The 16,897-nt window shown below is 47.8% G+C and overlaps 1 protein-coding gene and 1 long non-coding RNA gene across 4 annotated transcripts in view; one reads left to right on the top strand and one right to left on the bottom strand.

Moving 5' to 3' along the window:
* Positions 1-16,897, top strand: part of Ctdp1 (CTD phosphatase subunit 1) — a 63,500-nt gene that overhangs the window by 28,703 nt on the left and 17,900 nt on the right. The window contains exons 11-12 of one of the 3 annotated variants that reach the window (XR_013046200.1): positions 466-613; positions 8,733-8,895. The exons of 1 other annotated variant lie outside the window; for it this stretch is intronic. Coding sequence is in view for 1 of the 2 variants with exons in the window: in XM_006973875.4 (XP_006973937.1) it covers positions 8,733-8,895 (163 nt within the window). In the remaining variant the exon portion in view is untranslated. The remainder of the gene's footprint in view (positions 1-465; positions 614-8,732; positions 8,896-16,897) is intronic. One more of the 3 variants, XM_006973875.4, reaches the window with a different exon arrangement.
* On the bottom strand, positions 751-1,772 carry LOC121824169 (uncharacterized). Its single transcript, XR_006065995.2, has 2 exons — positions 1,437-1,772; positions 751-925 (listed from the first exon to the last, which is right to left on the bottom strand). It is a non-coding gene; the product is annotated as an uncharacterized LOC121824169 (long non-coding RNA).

The raw sequence follows: 16,897 nt of genomic DNA, 5'->3' as shown, positions 1-16,897 counted from the left end.
CTCAGGTAGGATTCGAAAAGATGTGGGCCTTTCCTGGGGTCGTGGAGGCTGGGCACAGGAACCTCAGTCCCTATGAAGCTGGGGCACACCCACTCCAGAGCTCTGTGAACCCACCCTCTGGAGGTGGAGGATACTTTACATGGGTATAGTAGGTTAATCCCTGCAGCTAATGATTGGCTCTCTGGAGGTCAGAGGTTGGGGTTGGGTTTTGAAGTTCCAGGTCTCAATCTTTCTAGGGACGAGCCCTGTTCTGAAGCCATAGCACACCTCCATGGACACTCCAAGGTTTTGACTTTTGTGTCAGGAACCGGGAACATGCTAAGATTTCCCCTTGGAGCAGAGTCTCAGTGGTCAGGGGTGCACATTTCCGTGGCTGTCTGTTCTGCAGTGTTACTATAAGCTGATAAGGGGCAGGAAGGAGCTGTGATTGAAGGCTGTTTCTGAAATTGAGTTTCTGAATTGCAGTTGGACAGCAGTGCTTCCAGGATTTAAAGTCAGGATGTGCTGGTGTGCACCTGCGCATCACCTGTGCAGTCTGCTTTCCACGCTGCGAAACCAACCCAGCCTCTCTTTATTTCCCCTTACATAAAAAGCAAAGGCACCTTGTCCTAAGGTGAGTACAGTGTTAGGTACAATACTGTTTTGTAATTATTTGGCTTTGTTTGAAGTGTGTGTCAGTAGACCAGAGATATCTAAGACAAGTGAAAAGTAATCAAGTGTTGTCTGAAAAATAATTTGAGTATGGTAGGCTGAGCCTCAATAAAGCTTTTAATATGGCAACAGAGAAAGCAGGTTCTGAAAGGTGAAGCTGCCTCGTGCAGCTGCAGGAACTGGTCTCTGGCAGTGCATACTGGGAGGTGACTTTCGCTGGTGTTTTCTTCTTTTGAACCTGGAAGTGTCTTGTGCACCCAGGTTCCAGCCTGTCCTGTACATTAGAGGATAGCAATGAGTCATCACTGTATTGGTTGTAGACCCTGTATAACGGACAGTGGCTTTGTACAGTCACACTGACAGGTCATCTCAGCCCAGTTCACTTGGGAGGCTGCCAGGTAACCTGTCAAGGGCCCATACTTCTGCTGTCCACACTTGAAAGCACAGGGAACTTGGAAGCGCCGCAAGGTCAGCAGGTGTCAGAACTACTTATTCCTGACCCTGATTTCAAAAACTGATGAACTGACCAGTTTACATAAGGACACATGGGGTCCCTGTCCCTTCCTCTCCACTGCTTACAAGTCTGCACACAGAGAATTGCATGTGTGAGGAGCAGGAGCATCCAAATGCAGAAGAATGCTTTCCTTGTGGGTGGCTGTGTCCACTGAGGAATGTAGCTGAGGGATTTGATCCCACTCTGATCTGACCCACTCTGCCATGACCCCTTCTTTGCTGAGTGAGGAAACCTAGCATGTTTTTCCTAACAACACCTTGTAGAATACTACCTTTTGATTTAAATTAGAGACGTCCTTCCCATCCGTGTTGGACTTTGCTTCCTTTCTGCTGAGTCTCATGTGTTGAACACTGAACAAGTAAAGTGTGCTCGGGTTCAGCTCTCCATGCTGGTGGTTGGCACCTGGTGACTTTGTTTTTAATAGTCATACCCACCACAATTCCAGACATCCACAGCGGCCTTTGCAGCCGCTCTACATCTTTGGCTGTAGAGCGTCCTTGGACCCATCCCAGCATAGTGGAATGGACCACTGTTCCAGCCATCTTACAGCCTGTAAAGCTCCTGCTTTGTCTGTCACAGGGCTCCTGTGGCAGCTAGCCTCATTCTGGGCCTGGAACTCTGTGCAGACCCATTGTGACAGGGCACTTAGCAACAGCACCAAGCACTATCCTTGATGACCATTGTCACCCATGCTGTGAAGTTGTAAGTTTTGTTTGGTACTTGGTGGCTAAGAGCACAGTGGAGTCTCCCAGACTTGTCACTGAGTGAAGTCAGGGACATCTGCAGGCACTCCTGAGTGACACTCAAGCGTAGTAAATGTGTAGTTTGAGACAGGCTGTGTCCAGTTGCTAGGTGATGTCCATCTGATCCCACTCTAACTTGGTGTCTGAAGCAGGGTGAGGTACAGATCCCCACTGGCCATGTGTGGAGGCGGACCCCTTGGCCTTACTGAACTTGCTAAGATGACAGGGTCCCATCTGGAAGTGAGAGCCCAGGGAGAGGCCAAACATGGCTCTCTGAGGGGCACTGAGCTATGAGCATTCACTGACGATGCTTACTCCCGGTGGAACGACTGTGCCCAGTCTCAACTGAAGTGTCTGGTTATTACTGTTAACGGAAGCCTTTGTGTGCTCTCCACTCAAAGGAGCGTTTTCTCAGTCCACCGCAGCCTGTCTGTCCACCTCTCCACGGGCCTTTGCTAGGGTGATAGGTTTTTACTTTGTGAAGTTGTGCTTACCAGCTCTTCTTCTTCTTGTGAATTGTGTCTCATGGTCGTTTATTGCTGGTAGCCCAACCCTGTGTTTCTCTGGTGTTCTATTCTCACATTTGCACATGCTGAAATATGATCTGTTTTCAGTCAGGGTTGGGTTTTTTAGGAGGATGGTGTGGGGGGCGGGGTTGGGTGTGTGTGTGCACACACCCACAATGTATGTGGAGGCCAGAGGTCAGTGTTCCATATCATCCTCATTTGCTCTTAGCCTCATAGTTTAAGACAAGAGTCTGTCACTAAACATTAGCTCACCAGTTTAGTTAGCAGACTGGCCAGTGGATTCCAAACATCTGTCTGTCTGCCTCTCCAGCTCTGGGATTAAAGGGGCATGTGTGTGGCTGTGCCAGGCTTTTATAGGGCTTCTGAGGATCCCAATTCAGGTATTCGTGTTTGCGTGACAAACACTTTATGAGTCTTCCCAGCCTGAGTCACTTTCTATAGAAATTGGGAGAGGTCTTTTTCAATGGTGGGATTATTGGTTAGCATTTTGAGACAGTCTCACTTTAGCCCAGTGTGACTTGGAACGTGGCTATCCTCCTGCTGAAGCATCTCCACTGGAATTACAGGTGTACATCTCCACACCCCACTAAGCCGGGAGATTTTCTTGCTTCTGTCTTTCTTGTTGAAAATGTCATTTTCTCCCCTGACCTTCATTTGCAGTTCTCAAAGACACTCGAGTCCATATATCTCTGTGGATCTGTTTCCTAGTTCTTTCTGTTCCGTTGACCGAGGATGCACCTCTCTTTCAGTCTTGGGTGGAGCACTGTCTTGTTGCTAAGCTATTGAGAGCTGTGGGGTTTGGTGCATCCTCCTTGTCACACTGGGGAGGGTCCCTCCTTCTTCCCCTCTTGCTCTTAGACAAACTTTCCTTATTTGGTGGCTGTGAATGTTTTGAATGATTGTATATATTAACTAATATGAACATGGGGTTTTCTTCTTGACTTGCTTCTACATGGGTAGTTAACCTTCTTTGCCCTTTCTTTATTAATTTATGCACTTAGTTCTTAGAGGGAAGGTGTGTGGGCTTGTGGGATGTGCCATAGAGCAAGTATGGAAGTCACAAGACAACTTACAGAAGTAGTTCTCTTCTTTCACCATGGAGGTCCTGAGGATCAAACTCAAAACTCAGGTCAGCAAGTTTGACCGCAAATACCTTCATCCAGAGCATCTCCCTGGCCCATTGATTGGTTATAAAACAAACAAAAAAAAATCCTTGAACTCTTGGAATGGAGCTGTGTTTATGGGTTTGTAAGTGTTGACAGGCACACCAGCTCTGCGTCTGTGACATCTTTCCGATTCTATGCATTTTCATGCCAGTGTGACTTGTTAGTGTTCTCTCCATTCCCTTCCTTTGCTGAACCTGTAGAGAGCTGTCTCTGTTTCAGTGATACTGACTGACCCTGGGGTGCCCCTTGTTGCCCTGATACAAGGAATCTTGTCTTTTTGCATGTCAGTCTTGCTGGAGACCTCTTTCTAAAACCAGTTATTTGCAGTTGTGAGGTAGAGAAGCAAGAGGATCAGAAGTTCAAAACCATCCTAAGGCCAGCCTAGACAACATGATACTGTACAGTCTCAAAAACAAAAGAAACAGCAGTTATTTAATTTATTGACTTGTGGTTGTTTCCTTCTTCTGTTCAGCTCCATGGTTTCTATTCTTTATCATCTTTCTCCTGCTTGCTTGCTTGCTTTCTTGTCGTTTGTTCCAACAGTCGAATGCAGTCCAGGAGACTCCTTCAGAGCAGGGTCCTCTGTAGCGCCCTCCCCTGATCTGTCCTGTATGTCCTCCAGACTCTTCCACAAGAGAGATCCACAGTGGGCTCTCTGTTCCCTTTGCCTGCAGTAGTCTTGACTTAGCTCCATTCCTGATAGTTCTCTTCTAGTCTAAGGATCCAGGCTAAGAGTTCTATTTCAATCCTTTGGAAACATCTGGTCCTCCTGGTCTCTGAAACTGATAGGCAAGCTCTAGTGTTGGCTTTCTTTTTCCCTTTAGGAACACGTAAGGCATCTTTCCTCACACTGCTTCCAGGACACTTTGGGGGGGGGGGGGCGGAGGGGGACAGAGCTTTAATTGTCTGCTTTGTGGGCTGATATGGATTTTGATACTCTGTGGAGTAAAGGATTCACTCAGTCTCTTAGATCAGAAGGTTTATGTCTTATGCTGGACCAGGGACATTTCAGCCATTGCTGTTGGTTCATCTCTGCCTCTCTTGGGAGTCGAAACCTTTGGTTCCCTCTCACCTGACTTCTCAGAGCTGATTCATCTTTTCCTCTCCGGTTGTGTTTTCTCTCTGTCCAACCAAGGTGATTTCTGTGGGTTTGCTGACATCCCCCCTTTTTCAGTTTGCTCTCAAACCTAGCCTGTGTGTGTGTTTTCCTTGTGCTTTTCATCTCGTCGATTTCCCTGCTTTTCATCTTCTAGTCTTTGCCAAGGATTTCTTCTTCTTCTTCTTCTTCTTCTTCTTCTTCTTCTTCTTCTTCTTCTTCTTCTTCTTCTTCTTCTTCTTCTTCTTCTCCTTCTCCTTCTCCTTCTCCTTCTCCTTCTCCTTCTCCTTCTCCTTCTCCTTCTCCTTCTCCTTCTCCTTCTCCTTCTCCTTCTCCTTCTCCTTCTCCTTCTCCTTCTCCTTCTCCTTCTCCTTCTCCTTCTCCTTCTCCTTCTCCTTCTCCTTCTCCTTCTCCTCCTCCTCCTCCTCCTCCTCCTCCTCCTCCTCCTCCTCCTCCTCCTTCTCCTTCTCCTCCTCCTCCTCCTCCTCCTCCTCCTCCTCCTCCTCCTCCTCTTCTTTTCATCTCTTTCAGATATACTTGTAATTGATGGTTTAAAGTCTTTATTGTGGATACTTTAAAATCTCTGAAAGATGAAAGGTCACCTTGGAGTTGACAACCCCCTGTTAACTTTCCTTTCCATCAGTTGGAGGTCTTCATGGTTCCTACACAAAAAGTCATTCAGATCGAAGCCTGGTTACTTCCCCATCGTGATAGACCTGGGTCTGGTTCATCCTCTGTCTTACCTGACAAGTGGTATTGAAATGGGGGAGGGGTGGCAGTATTCCTAGAAAATGATACCAGTCTCCTCTCTCCTGTCCTCTTCCGGTGCCCGGCATGGAATGGCCTGCTGTAGAGAGAGGTGTTGGACTCCAGCTTCCTGTCTTCTTAAAGACGGCACAAGCAGGGCAGCACTGGGGCTTGGCTCTCTTTAGCTAGAATAGAAAAGTGATTGTCCAAAGATGGATTTATCAGCCCATTTTAATAGAACATCAAATGATCGTCGGTTAGTTAGCACACGGTTTCTGTTAAGTGAAGTTCCTTCAGACTGAGAAGGAGTGTAATGGGAGTGCTCTTCATTTCTGTGACTCTCTCATGTTTTCTCTTTGGGTGGCGGTTCTGGAGGAACTAGTCTTGCCTTCATTCCTGGAAGAGCAGGAGCTCCCAGGTGCTCCGAGAGGTCCTAGAAAGCTTTGGTGTGGGTCTGTATGTGGTCTCTTACAGGTCAAAGAAGGAGTTCTGCATTTTTCCATGCTCCTGGAACCTATTAATTACCCTTTCAGAGCTCCCCTGGCACCAGCAGACCCAGGATGGCTGTGAGCTGGGCATGGCCTTGGCAGTGTTGACCTTTGAAGATGAGCACTCAGCTTTAGAAGACAGGGCTTTCTCTTTCTTACACTTCAAACTTGGTTGAAACATTAGACAACCTTAAGGAGAAGCATGGTACACTTAATGTTAGAAAAGGACACTTAGACGAGCTTTTCCTGTTTCTCTTTGGAACTGTGGCATTGGGAGCACGGTGGAGGCTGTAAGTGTCGTCAGCCGGTGTCCGGGGACCTGTTGTTGCTGTCCTGGAGAGAAAGCATGCCAGCGAAGGAGAGGCTCTCTTGAGGTGCTTGTTCCTCAGCACTGGGCAGCAGCACTGGGCAGCAGATGGCGCCCTGGTGTTAGCAGTTCTCCAGCAAGCCTCTGGCGTCTGCGCCCTTGGATCTCCAAGTGTTTGTCCAGTTTACAAGAGAACAGCTCCCTGTAGGCCTAGAAGATTCAGAATTCCTTAGATGTTGGCACAAGTTGGCATTGGAACTTCCGTGCAGGCCTAGATGCCAGTATCCCTAGCCCTTGACAGCAGCTGGCATGAGCTGCCCAAGCCTGGGTGGCTTTGACTCTCAGGGCTAAGCAACACTGTAGAAGTCTTCCTGCACAAGGTCCATGGGTGCTAGTCTGCCGCTGGGCATCCTCGCTTCTCCCCTTGTTCTTGTCCCGGCTCCTCTGAGCTCTTCAGCTGCCAACCCTGGCCCTTTGACAGCTCTGTGTGCCGACTGCTCAGCTGTCACCTCCCCTCACTGCCTCTCCCGGACTGTGCTCTGCTGTCGCTGCTTCCTTCATCTCACCACCTAGCCCGCTCCACCAGAGTCAGGAAGAAAGAAAGGTGCAAGAGAAGCCAGTGCTGCAGAGCCAGGAGAGGCCACAGGAGGGCATTGCCATCCAGCTCTCCAAGTGAGCCAATCGGCCTGCCCCATAGAGAGAGCCGGGGGACAGGGTTTTCATGGTGCTCACAGCATTGCCCTTGGGGCCAGTCAAAGGCCCCCCAGGGGAAGTGGTGTCCCTTTAGTCTAGGTGGAAATTGTTTTAGAGTCCTCTAAGCTTGCCAAGGCTTGCATATGACAGCAAAACTCTGGTACAGAGGGCTGGAAATAGCCCTCTCTGGGCAAGCACCTGAGGTTGCCATGTAGCTTTCCTGCAGTGTCCATGGAGGTTCAAGACTGACCAGGGCTTGCATAAAGATAACTCAGCTGTCTGTTCCAGGCAACCAGGACAACAAGGGAGAGTGCGCTTGCCTCATCCCCAAATTCAGGAGTGGATACTGTAGCACATGTATCAGTACTAATAGTGGTGTTTTGTTGTTTTCAGAGTCACCTCCTCTGTCTCAAAAAGGCAGTATTGGGCCGTGGCCACACACACCCTGATCATACTTTCTGCTGAACTTTTGACTGTGATCAAACTGAATTTGCCAGGGATAGGAACATGGAGTCTTCACTTTGGAAAAGCAGAGATTACACTTTTTAGATTTCTAGGTAGAAAATCTTTTGCCCTCATTAGATATTTGGTTAGCCTAATACAGTTACTTTTTAATTTGTGAACTTTGAGTTAATGCCCTATTATTCTTTTTATTACATTTTAATCTTTCTGTTTGTGTGCATACTTACATGCATGTGTTTGTATGGGGATGTATATGCCAAGGCATTCTTGTACAGGTCAGAGGGCTTGTAAGAATCGGTTCTCTCTGTCCACCTTGCGGGTCCCAGAGGTCCAATTCAAGTGGTCAGGCTTGGCTGCAAGGACCTCTACCAGCTGTGCCATCTTGCCGGGTCCCACATGTTTCTTCATGTAGTAGGGTCTTGTCACCTTATCTACATGTCAGTGAGGGCCAGCCTGGGACCCAGTGGACAGGGATACTCTTCTTCTCGGCTCACTCCCTTACCTGGGGAAGAGCCCGTTAGAGAGACACCTGTCTTACTCTCTAGCATAGGCTGACCTCAGCCTCACAGCAGTTTTCCTGCTTCAGCCTTTCAGGTCCTGGAATGTGTATATGCGCCACTGTGCCTGGTGTGCCTTAAATTTTGACACAAACTTACACATGCATAGAATATATTCAGTGAGGTTTGGCACACCTAGGTGCACCTTGCACACAGATGCTGTTTGCGCAGAGCTGCAGTTTTTGCCAGTGAGAATACCAGTTGATGTTGGCTTGTTGGGGTCACAGGTAGGAAGTGTATTTGAGGTTTGGACTTGGTCCTTGAAGCTGGTTGGTTACTGTAGTACTTACTGAGCCTGTGCACAAGGAATCTAATGTTTCTTCCCTGTCCTTTGTAAGCAGATTTATTCTACTCCGTTGATAGCCATCTCTTAATTCACTATTTTTGTTTGGGTACTGTTCTGTGCTCTGAATAGAATGTAAATGTCACTATGGTTTCTTTTGTCTTGTGATCCTGTGACTTTATTCGAGGATAAATGACATTTCCTGGTGATTTCTAGCAAGCCATTGGTCTTTAAGTTTTGTGCTCGGGTCAAGTCAGGTGATGCTCTGTGGACCGGGTGTGAAGGAGGTGAGTGTGAGCTTCCACAAGGCCCAGGGAGAAACGCTGGGTATGCTAAACAACAGAGAGAGCAAATGGACACGGTGGACAGAGCTCCTTCTCTTTCCCTCCAAGTGTTCTCCACGCGTGTCACCCGGTCCAGGATTCGGGTGTCTGCTGCAGAGCTGGGAAGGGGCTATGGAACTGCTTTCCTCACGCGGGACTGTAAAATTCCTTTCAGAGCTGTTCAGCCACATCAGCAGCAGATGTTTGGTGAAGAGCTGCCAGAAGCTCAAGATGGAGAGCAGCCTGGCCCTGCTAGAAGAAAGCGACAACCCAGTATGTCAGAGACAATGCCGCTGTACACTCTCTGTAAGGAGGACTTAGAGAGTATGGACAAAGAGGTGAGAATGTGGTGCAGGTCCCAGGTCCGGGAGGCTGGTGTGACCAGCACATCCCAGATTCAGTGGGTCTCATGCAGAATAGATACAGGTGTTGTGAGCCACACCTGTTTTCCTCTACAAAGGGATCTCTAACCATATGAAAGGATGAACTCGTGTGTTTGGCAACAAGAACACTTGAGCCCCCCTCCCAGAGCTTCATGATCGTGTCTGCAGACATCCTACATTGTCATAACGAGGGTGCTTCTGCATTTTGTGGTGCAGGAGACACAGTGCTTTTCAGGATACCTAAGGGAACAGTCCAGACAGAAAGTCGATGGGCTTCAGGATGAGAAAATGTGAATTAGTTTGCATTCAGTAGAACATAGATTTTAAATACATGAATTCAGACAAATGAACACCAGTTTCTTCTGTCATTTCTATACCACTAACTAGTTTTAGGTACACTTTTTAGTTAACTTTTGGTTAGCTTTTTCTGATGCTCTGTTTGGGGAATTGCATACCTGGACTACAAATGTGTTTTGACTATACCCTAAACACGGGGTGCATATCATTTAGAACTAACACAAAACTGGCTCCTGGGTCAGTAGTCTGTATTCTAGACTCATGTTCTTTCTTACACAGCCCTGGCTCAGCCCTGGATAGCCCTGTGTCCCTTGGCCGTACACATCTTCCTCTGGGCTCCCAGGCTAGCCCTCTGACAAGAGCCTTTGCTCCAGGGGTTTGGTCGTGTGGTCTACAGTGTCACTGCCCTGCACACTGCTTTCAGGGGACCACTGGAAGAGATGAGCCTCGGGTCCAGTGACCAAGCTGCCTACACTTTCCCTGCAGCCACGGTTGGGCACAGTCTACCTGGCATGCTGTGCTATGAGGACAGGAATGTCATGTTTCCATTGACCATGCAGCAGAGAGTGCTAAGGAAGAAAGCATGGCTTTCATTTATTTATAGCAAAAGCAAGAAAATGCAAACATTATTTTCAGGGTGGAATCCCATCAGCAACTCAGATTTTCTCAGTCGATACCTTACTTTCTGAGCTCTTTACTATTTCTGTGTTTTTAAACATTAACTGTTTCATTGCATGCAAAGGTTTCTCTTGGCCACTGCTTCCTTGTCCTCAAGGTCAGCTGACTGTTACCTAGAGCAGTGCCCACTCCCTGCAAGCGTAGTTGGCTCTCCATCCTGTGTGGCTGCCATGCGCTGTTTCCCTTCTGACTTCCTGGTCTGTCACAGAGGGCTTCCCTTGTCCAGTTTGACACAACTTGGCCACACTAGGCTTTTTTTTTTACGTTTTTTTTTTTTTTTTTTTTCCACACTAGGTTTTTATTCATCTGATGTTAAAAGACCTCAAATTATCATATGAAACAGCAATTTTGACTTACTCCAAAATCTTGCTTTCAGCCATAAAAGCCAGCCTTAACCCCCAGCCTCCATTCCTCAGAAGCGTGCTCCTAAGGAGGAAGGGCTGGCCCTCTGGCTTCACGTGCATGGGCGCTGCTCAGGTGAGGGGAGAAAACTAGAGGCTTCACAGCCCTCGGCACCTGCACGACTTTGTCAGTCCTGGGTCCTGGGCCAGAGGAGTAAACGTCCCTATCCTCCAACAGAGATGGCAGCCAGGTTTCCCTACACTTAGGCATAAGGGAAATGTTCCTGCCTTCTGAGTGCCATGGGCCCCAGATCACCATGGGCTCTTTTTTCAGTCTCCAGGGGAGGAAGAGGACAGTAGTCTCACAAGATGTAAGCACCAGGCTCTTCTCATGTGCCTCTGGCCACTAGGATCTACCTGAACGGTCCACATCCATTTAGTGTTGATATACCACATAGGTGCTTAGGTTTAACTCTCCTCCATGTCAGGGCCTGTCCTTTCAACAGTCAGTGGTCGCTCTAGGACCACCCTGATGTAGGTGACCTCATCTTACCTAACACATCTACGAAGACCCTGTCTCCAGTGAAACCATAGACACAAGGACCAGAGCAGAACTTACAGGGCAGGGGGCAGTGTTTTGGAACTTGGGGCTCTCTCTGACAGAAACACACACTCACATCCTTCACTGTGGCTGCCTGGGGTGCTTCCTTGGGTGAGTTGGAGCAGGGGTTTTTTACCTGAGAAATTTAACCTAGTTTATAAAATAGGTATACAGATCAAACATTTACTTGTAGTACATCATGAAGAATTTTATTTTAAAATAATTCTTTGATATACATAATAATCTTGTCATTTACTAAAGATGAAAGCAAACTTGTATACTAATAAGCTGAATAGGCTTATTTGAAGAGTGTTCACAAATACATATATTTCCATGCGTGTGGAGGCCAGAGGACAACCTTGGACATTGTCCCTAAGATACTGTCCACCTCGGTTTTATGGCAAGGTCTCTCACCAACTAGGCTAGGTTGACTGGCCAGCAAGCCCAATGGGTTTACCATATGCCTGGCTTTTTTGTTAAGTTGTAGGGAATTTCATTCAGATCTCCAGATCCTAATGCTTGCATAGCAGACACTTTCCCAACTGAACTCTGGCCCACCACTGTTTGTCTTGGTGGAATATTGATACTGCAAAATACGGAGCATCTTCAACATTTTTCAAATTAGTTGATATTTTTGATTTTTCAGTTATCAATTCTGAGAATACTATTTACCAAACACACACGAAGGGGAAAAAAAAAACATGTAAAATGGAAGTAATATGCTTAGGGCCATTTCAAAAATTTTTGGGAAATTATGTGCTAATCCCAAACCAAAGTTCTTCTGATGATTTTTTTAGTGAAATTCAAGTGAACAACTCAAATACCATGTTTAAAAATCAACATTCTAACACAATATAATTGAAAGATACACTGATTTCATATTTATGGTTCCTCATGAGAGAACAATATTCTTTGAGCAGAAAACAGTGCGATTCCGTCTCAAGTCTGAGCTGGGGTATTTCCGGCGGCATTCATCAGTGTTGTGTGTAGTGGCAGGGTACAAAATGTACGTCCTATGTGTAACTCGGCTAGTAAGTGTTAACTGTCAACTTAGCACAACCCAGAATCACCCAGAAAGTGAGTCTGGTTCAGGTTGGCCTGTGGACATGTCTGCAGAGGGACCCTGAATGTGGGCGGCACCATTTCATGGACTGGCCCTTGAACTGTGGGAGTGAAGAGAGTTGGCTGAGGGAGGAGGCACGGGCAAGCAGGCAGCATGGTGCACTCGTTTCTGCGCCTTTTACTGGATGGCACGTGACTGGCTACTTCACCTTCTGCCACTGTGACTTCCTCAGTCATGGACTGACCTGAATTGTAAGCCAAACAAGCCCTCGCTCCCTTACGTTGCTGGTCAGGGTGTTTTTATCTTAGCCACAGAAAGAAACTAGAACAGAAATTGTTACTAGAGAAGTGGGTTTGTTGTTGCCATGAACTTGACCATGTGCCTTGGACTCTTTTATTGGAGGATTGTGGAGGATTTCAGAACTTTGGGCCAGAAAAGCTTTTGAGTGCTTAGAGCTTAATGGGCCTTTCTGGTAGGAGTTGGAAGATAAAATTGCTAAGAATAATGCAGACAGTGGAGAAATGTTTCAGAGGGGAACCAGATTTTTTGTCCTTGACTCAATTGAGGCTATTTGTGGATATTTTTGCTAAGAATGTATGTGCCTGGGGCTGAGAAATGGCCGTCATTGTCCAAGAGGTCCGTACCACTGAAGTGAAGCCTTCCCTGCCTTCCTGGGACAATAGGAACATGTTTCCTCAAAGTCAGCACACAGGAGCTGCCAAGGGGCCCGGCTGCATCTTGAACTTCCAACAGAACTTGGCAATATCTGAGCATCGTCCACATGGTGCTGGTTTTGAAAGCATGAAAGGTGCAAGATTGAGAGAGCCATAGAGAGTGGCTGAAGCTTGGTGCCGTGTGGTGGGGTCACAGTACCTGTGAAGGGAGAAAGACTCAGAAATAAGCAGACTTCCCCTTCTTCCCCACCACATCTGTTCCCCCTGAGTGGTGAGAGAGACCCCGCCCTTGTCGCCCCCGTCCCTGACTGACTTCACAGAGCTTTGGATGGCTTACTGCCTGCTAGAGCGCTGTGGGCAGGGAACGCCCGTGCTCTAGCACAGTGCTGGTGGTGCCATTCTCTGTCCAGAACCACAGAGTAGTCCTCATTGCCTAGAAAGCAAATGAGAGGTGGGGTGGCCACGAAAGGTACAGCAGAGACACAGAGTTGATAAAAAGCTGCAACTCTGTCTTCGCTACCTTGTAATCCTGTGTATGTTTCTAGAGGCGTGGAGAAGCCAAAGATTCTTCTTGACAATCTAGGGAGTCAAGTGGGCTTGGAGGATATGGGCTGCCCCATCACTAGTAACATAGATAGGTAACTAGGTTAACTAAACTGTCCAGGCCTTATCACTAGTAAACTGCTCTAGTAGTTATTGTTCTGTACAGTCCAGAGAATGATCTTTGATAGCCATACTTCTGGTTTTGAATGGGTGGATTTATTACATACACAGCAGTGAAAGAAGAAAAATAAATGTCTTGTAGCAAATAGAGAGCAATGATAGATAACCATCTAGCAGAGGAGACTGGAGTAACCTAGTTGGGGGAGCAAACAAAAGGTAACCTCACTAAAGCAGGGGCTTACAGAAATCAACTGGGGAGCCCCAGAGGCAGCCAGGCAGAGGTCCTGGTCCTGAGTCATCAAACCAGGCAATTCCCATCATCCATCAGCAATGAGCAGGTCAGCTGAAGCAGTCAGCTAGAGTTCTTGATTGTGCCTCTCTCTGTGGGAGAGCTTCCCATGGCTGAGCTTCCAGTTTCCCAGGCCCACAGTAGGCACTTTCATACCATAGGATAAATGATGATAACGCCTGTTAGAAATGGTTCGCCTCTAGCTGTTCTCAAAGACATGGTGTTTTAACTCTTGAACTGTTCTCTTCCCTCCGTGTTACAGATTGAAGTGGGCTAGCTCTTCTGTAGCTGGGAAATCTTGGAGGACACTTGGAGACAGACATGCTTAGGTCTGAGCCAGCTTCTCAGTGAACTTACATAGCACATCTAATGTGCATTACATTATTCAAAACAGTTATGACAAAGGGACTTCTCAGTTCTTCTACAACAACATGAATTTGACAGCTTGGGTGCTTATTTTGCAGACTTATTTTGCAGAGACAACCTCAGTCTGTCCAGCCCATGGTCAGAATTTACACTCTGGCCCTAATTTATTCAGTGTCAGGAGGAGAAATGAGAACAGTCTGGGCACAACTGTGTGGCCTTAGCCTCCTTAGCCCATGCTGGAGAGAAGAACCCATCTCAACAGTGAAACAAATCCCATTCCTCATTTGAGCAGGACCAGCCATAGCCATTCCCCCTGTCCTGGTGGACAGGGTCTCCACCCTTGAGATTAGGTGCTGGCAGTTTCCACCCTGCAGGCAGATGCAGCCCAGGATTATGGTTTGAAGGTTGTTTTGTTTTATCACTCACTGGGCGGGGAGGGGTGCCGTGCATGTTGAAGATCAGAGGAGAACTTGCAGGAGTTGGTTCTCTCTTTCTCCTCTTTGGGCCCAGAGGGTGGAACTCAGGTCATCAGGCTTGACAGCAAATGCCTTTACCAGCTGAGCCATATTGCTGGTCTCAGAGGGTTTGTTTCTGCTGAACATTTATATACTTGTTTAGGATGCATACAAGCTTAATGGTTGTATGCTTGGTTCATGCTTATATGAGTTAAAGGTGGCTGAAGAAAATGGAAACTCTGAGGCATGTTCATATTACCTGGTTAGTTCAAAGTCTGTTTGGTGTGAGCTACTTTAAGGTAGTGACTGCTGGGTCCTACAGAGACCCCACCCCAGAGCCTGCAAGCTGGTCTTCTGTACAGTTTGCATCCAGGTGCCCTGTACCTCGGGAAGCCTGGCAGTGGCGGGCACAACTTTCTCCTTTGGTGTCTCACAGCTGTGCCCAGTTTGGGGCTGAGGCTGCTGCACATAATTGCTTTTCCCACTCCTGCTGGGTGCCATGTTCACAGGCAGGTTGCCTAAGACATGTTCTTTGCTGGAGGCAAATTGTCTCTGGCAGTTGTTCCTTTCTGAGTGAAACAGGTATCTTTCCACTGCCCTGCAAGCGTTAGGACAAGTTGAGTTTGCTTCTGGAGCTGAGAAAGCCCATGGGGACAGGGCATGGATTCAGGCCTACATGCTTGTGTGTAGTCAACGTTGCTAATAATGCCTTCAGAATCCTTTGTGTAAATTAACCTGCTCTACTGTGCAGTCACTTTTGAAAAGTCATGTTCTCTGGTTCTCTCAGGGCACTGTATGGGATCCCATCATTAGTACATGAGGGTGGGAGCAGGTAAGTTCTGCTTGGAAACTCAAGTGTGTACTGGGAGGTGTGAGGTCGTACCATACCCCGTGCCAGGAGCACTGAGCCAGAGGAAAGGCAGAGTGGCACTTTGAGGGCAAAGTCAGTAGGACGGACAGACAAGTTGTCTTCCAGGGCAGTCCATCCTGCTTTGTCCATGCCACAGCAAGGATTTGTGTCGTGAAGCAATGGCATTTTATGTCTTTTCTATTTTGATGTACCTGAGGACTGCCGGTCTGAAAGGAGGGATCCCCAGTCTGTACAGACAGTCCTTAAGTGATGAACATGGGTGTGCAGAGCTGTGCAGGAGTCCTCCCCAGGCTTGAAGGTGGTAGAGGAGACTGGCTTCCGAGTGAAGGCAGGCACACCAAGGCTTCTGTTGGCCCTTTAGACATCTGCTGGGACCAGTGAAATGGCAGAGCTCTCATCAAAACCGGCCGGCCCCTATGGTTCGAGAACCCATGACTTACCACTCTGCCAAAAGCAGCTCTGGTCCCAATGTACTACCTACCACTACCCACTGCCGAGTGGGGGCTGAGGGTAATCTCTGAGGAAGACCTGGGGAAGGAATCCCTCCTATGTCGGTTATGAGCCCATACCAGTCTCAGGCTCATCTGAAAACACAGGCGTGGGCCAATGCTGTTAGAACTGACTGAGGATAGAAGTGATCAACTCAGCATCTACCTCAACAGCAGGTAGCGTTACAGAGCCTCTCAGATTCACTTTGGAGCCTTGTCCACAGAAAGCAACACAGATTTCCTCTGCCAAGTCAGTACTATACAGTGAAAAGCAGGACTATGACAGTGAAATGACCAGACAGGAACTTTGATGCCGCCTAAGGTGGCCAGTGGGAGGTGAGCCATCCTGAAGTTACTGAAGAAGTAGGAACTACACAGAAGGACTAGTTTCAGAAGTGACGTGTATAGAAGTGTGGCAGAGCACAAAAATCCACCAGTGGAACCACAGTGGGCAGGGGCACTGTCCTGGGAACTGTCACAGGACCCTTCCACACAGAATCTCAGGAGTGGTTTACCTTGAGGAGCACCCAGGAATGGAGGGAGGGAACCTGGGAGTGCTGCTGCTGGTCTGAATCTGAAGGAGGACGGCTGGAGCAGGAATGTTCCTGAAGAAACGATGGCTGAGAGTGTCTGAATGAGGAGGAGGAGGTAGATAGCAGCCTCCTGGTGCACATTGGCTTGGCCAGGTGTGGAGGTGGATGGGTTAAATCCATACTGTGTCAGTGTCAAGTCCAGACTTTCCTGGTGCTTTTGTTTGGGTCGGAGAGACCATGGGAAGGTGTGTGTGTGTGGGGGGGGGGGGCTGGGCCTCTGTCAGGTGGTCACCAGCTAGGCTTGTGCGGTCCTCTGCTTCTTAACCTGGTGCGAAGGCTCTGTGGAGAGTAGATCTAGGAATTGGCCCAGGGGCTCTTAGATACCAGGAAAAGTTTGTAGTTCTTTGCCCAGTTTTAAATGCTTGTTTTCACAGTGGCTGGACTTTGGTGTATTATTCCAGACTTCTTTTTGCCGCTTTGTGATTGTGTCCTGTGACTGGAGGAGAGGTGGTCCATGTCTTCTGTCTTGTGGCCCTATCTATTGTATACTGTCTTGGGCAGAATGTGTTTGGTCAGCCATGAAAACCAGGAAACTCTCTAGCTTGTGCAAGATGTAGGCTTCCCAGAGCAATGTTTTA

The sequence above is a fragment of the Peromyscus maniculatus genome, chromosome 19 (assembly GCF_049852395.1).
Source record: "Peromyscus maniculatus bairdii isolate BWxNUB_F1_BW_parent chromosome 19, HU_Pman_BW_mat_3.1, whole genome shotgun sequence".
NCBI lineage: Eukaryota > Metazoa > Chordata > Mammalia > Rodentia > Cricetidae > Peromyscus > Peromyscus maniculatus.
This window is presented reverse-complemented; position numbering and strand designations above follow the sequence as displayed.